Source organism: Vombatus ursinus, unplaced genomic scaffold (assembly GCF_900497805.2).
Source record: "Vombatus ursinus unplaced genomic scaffold, bare-nosed wombat genome assembly UNPS02004405.1, whole genome shotgun sequence".
NCBI classification, from domain to species: Eukaryota; Metazoa; Chordata; class Mammalia; order Diprotodontia; family Vombatidae; genus Vombatus; species Vombatus ursinus.
The window spans coordinates 115,437-116,769 of NW_020944183.1; the positions used below are offsets into that span (position 1 = coordinate 115,437).

Below are 1,333 nucleotides of genomic sequence, written 5' to 3' on the forward strand. Positions count from 1 at the left end.
CCCCAGACATTCTCTGGGAGCAGCAGTAGGAGAGAAACGCTGCCCTGCATTGGTAGAGGGAGTTCCCTCTCTGAATGAAGTCAAAGAGCCACTCCCCATCCCTCCCCCTAATTAGCACCCCCCGCCCACTAGGTTCTTAAACCAGGCTGGCTACGGATGGCAGGATTGCTGGCTGTAGCTCCTCTTGAAGGCCGGCTAGAAAGTCATGGTGGGTCCATAGTGAGACGATCGAAAATGAGGTGAAGATAGACCCATTGAGTTAAATCGTGTTTTAAATGATATGTACTTTTATTTTATTCAAGTAAATACAGTAACTCAAATCAGGCTAAGCCCAAGGTTGTGAAATAGGGGGCTTTGGTCTGCCGGGATGATTCAGTTTGTTTGGGAAACTAAATGTTCCCTTTTGGGTCTTCATTTGCTCAGCAAACATTTTCTTTCCCTGAGTGGCAGAAAGAGAGCATTCACTGATTCTCAATGAAAAGCTTGAATCAATAATGGCTGATTGAGCGAGGCCGAGGTTGGCTAGGAGTGGTCAAAGGTGGGGAGGGAAGGAGAAAGGAAAGGAAGAGCAGGCCCCTTTTAGTGGTGGTGGGGGGCAGGGAGGTAGGGGCAGGATACCCAGGAGAGAGGCTTAGGTTGTGGGAGACTAAAACTCTTCCTCATCCTGCTGTGGCTTGAGGACCACACTCTGGTAGTCCTTGATACAGGAGAAGGCTGTGGGTGGGATCCGGCGCCTATCGATGAGGTTGTTTTCCAGGTGCATGGAGATGAGGTTTGAGTCCTGGGCTACCCGAGTGTCACAGACAGAATTCAGAGGCACGTGTCTGTGGAAGGAAAAACGAGAGACAGCTGAGAATGGGCAGGCATGCTGAGACCCAGAGAACATGACAGACACAGATGGGAGAAAGGAAAGAGAGAACGGACCGAGGGAAGAGGGGAGAGAGGGAGAAAGCAGGAGTAGCAAATGGTTGTGATTGAGCTGGGGGTAGGAGTGGCCTCTCTCTGCTACTACTGAGTTCCTTGAACTTGAGCTACTAGACTGGCCTTAATTAGGGCTGGCCATGAGGACCAGAAAAGGTATTGCACACATGCCTTGGTAGCACTTGACATAAGCAGAGACTTTGCAAATTGGATAGAGCCAGAGAGGGGACAAAAATGTGTGTGTGTGTGTGTGTGTGTGTGTGTGTGTGTGTGTGTGTGTGTGTACATACTCCTATAGTCATAGAAAGGAGTAGCCTGACCCAGGCCCTTAGTATTGGATATCAGGCCCAGAACATTCCTCTCCTCTTGGGTCAAACTCATGTCTCTATGCTCTGATAGTTTGCCAGTGCTA

The 1,333-nt window shown here is 49.6% G+C and overlaps 1 protein-coding gene across 1 annotated transcript in view; it reads right to left on the reverse strand.

Annotated features, from left to right (window-relative positions):
* Positions 1-423: 423 nt before the first annotated feature.
* Positions 424-1,333, reverse strand: part of LOC114023199 (extracellular matrix protein 2-like) — a 19,708-nt gene continuing 18,798 nt past the window's right edge. Inside the window, exon 9 of the mRNA XM_027835746.1 lies at positions 424-824. Within this exon, the coding sequence (XP_027691547.1) occupies positions 647-824 (178 nt within the window). The 3' untranslated portion in view covers positions 424-646. The remainder of the gene's footprint in view (positions 825-1,333) is intronic.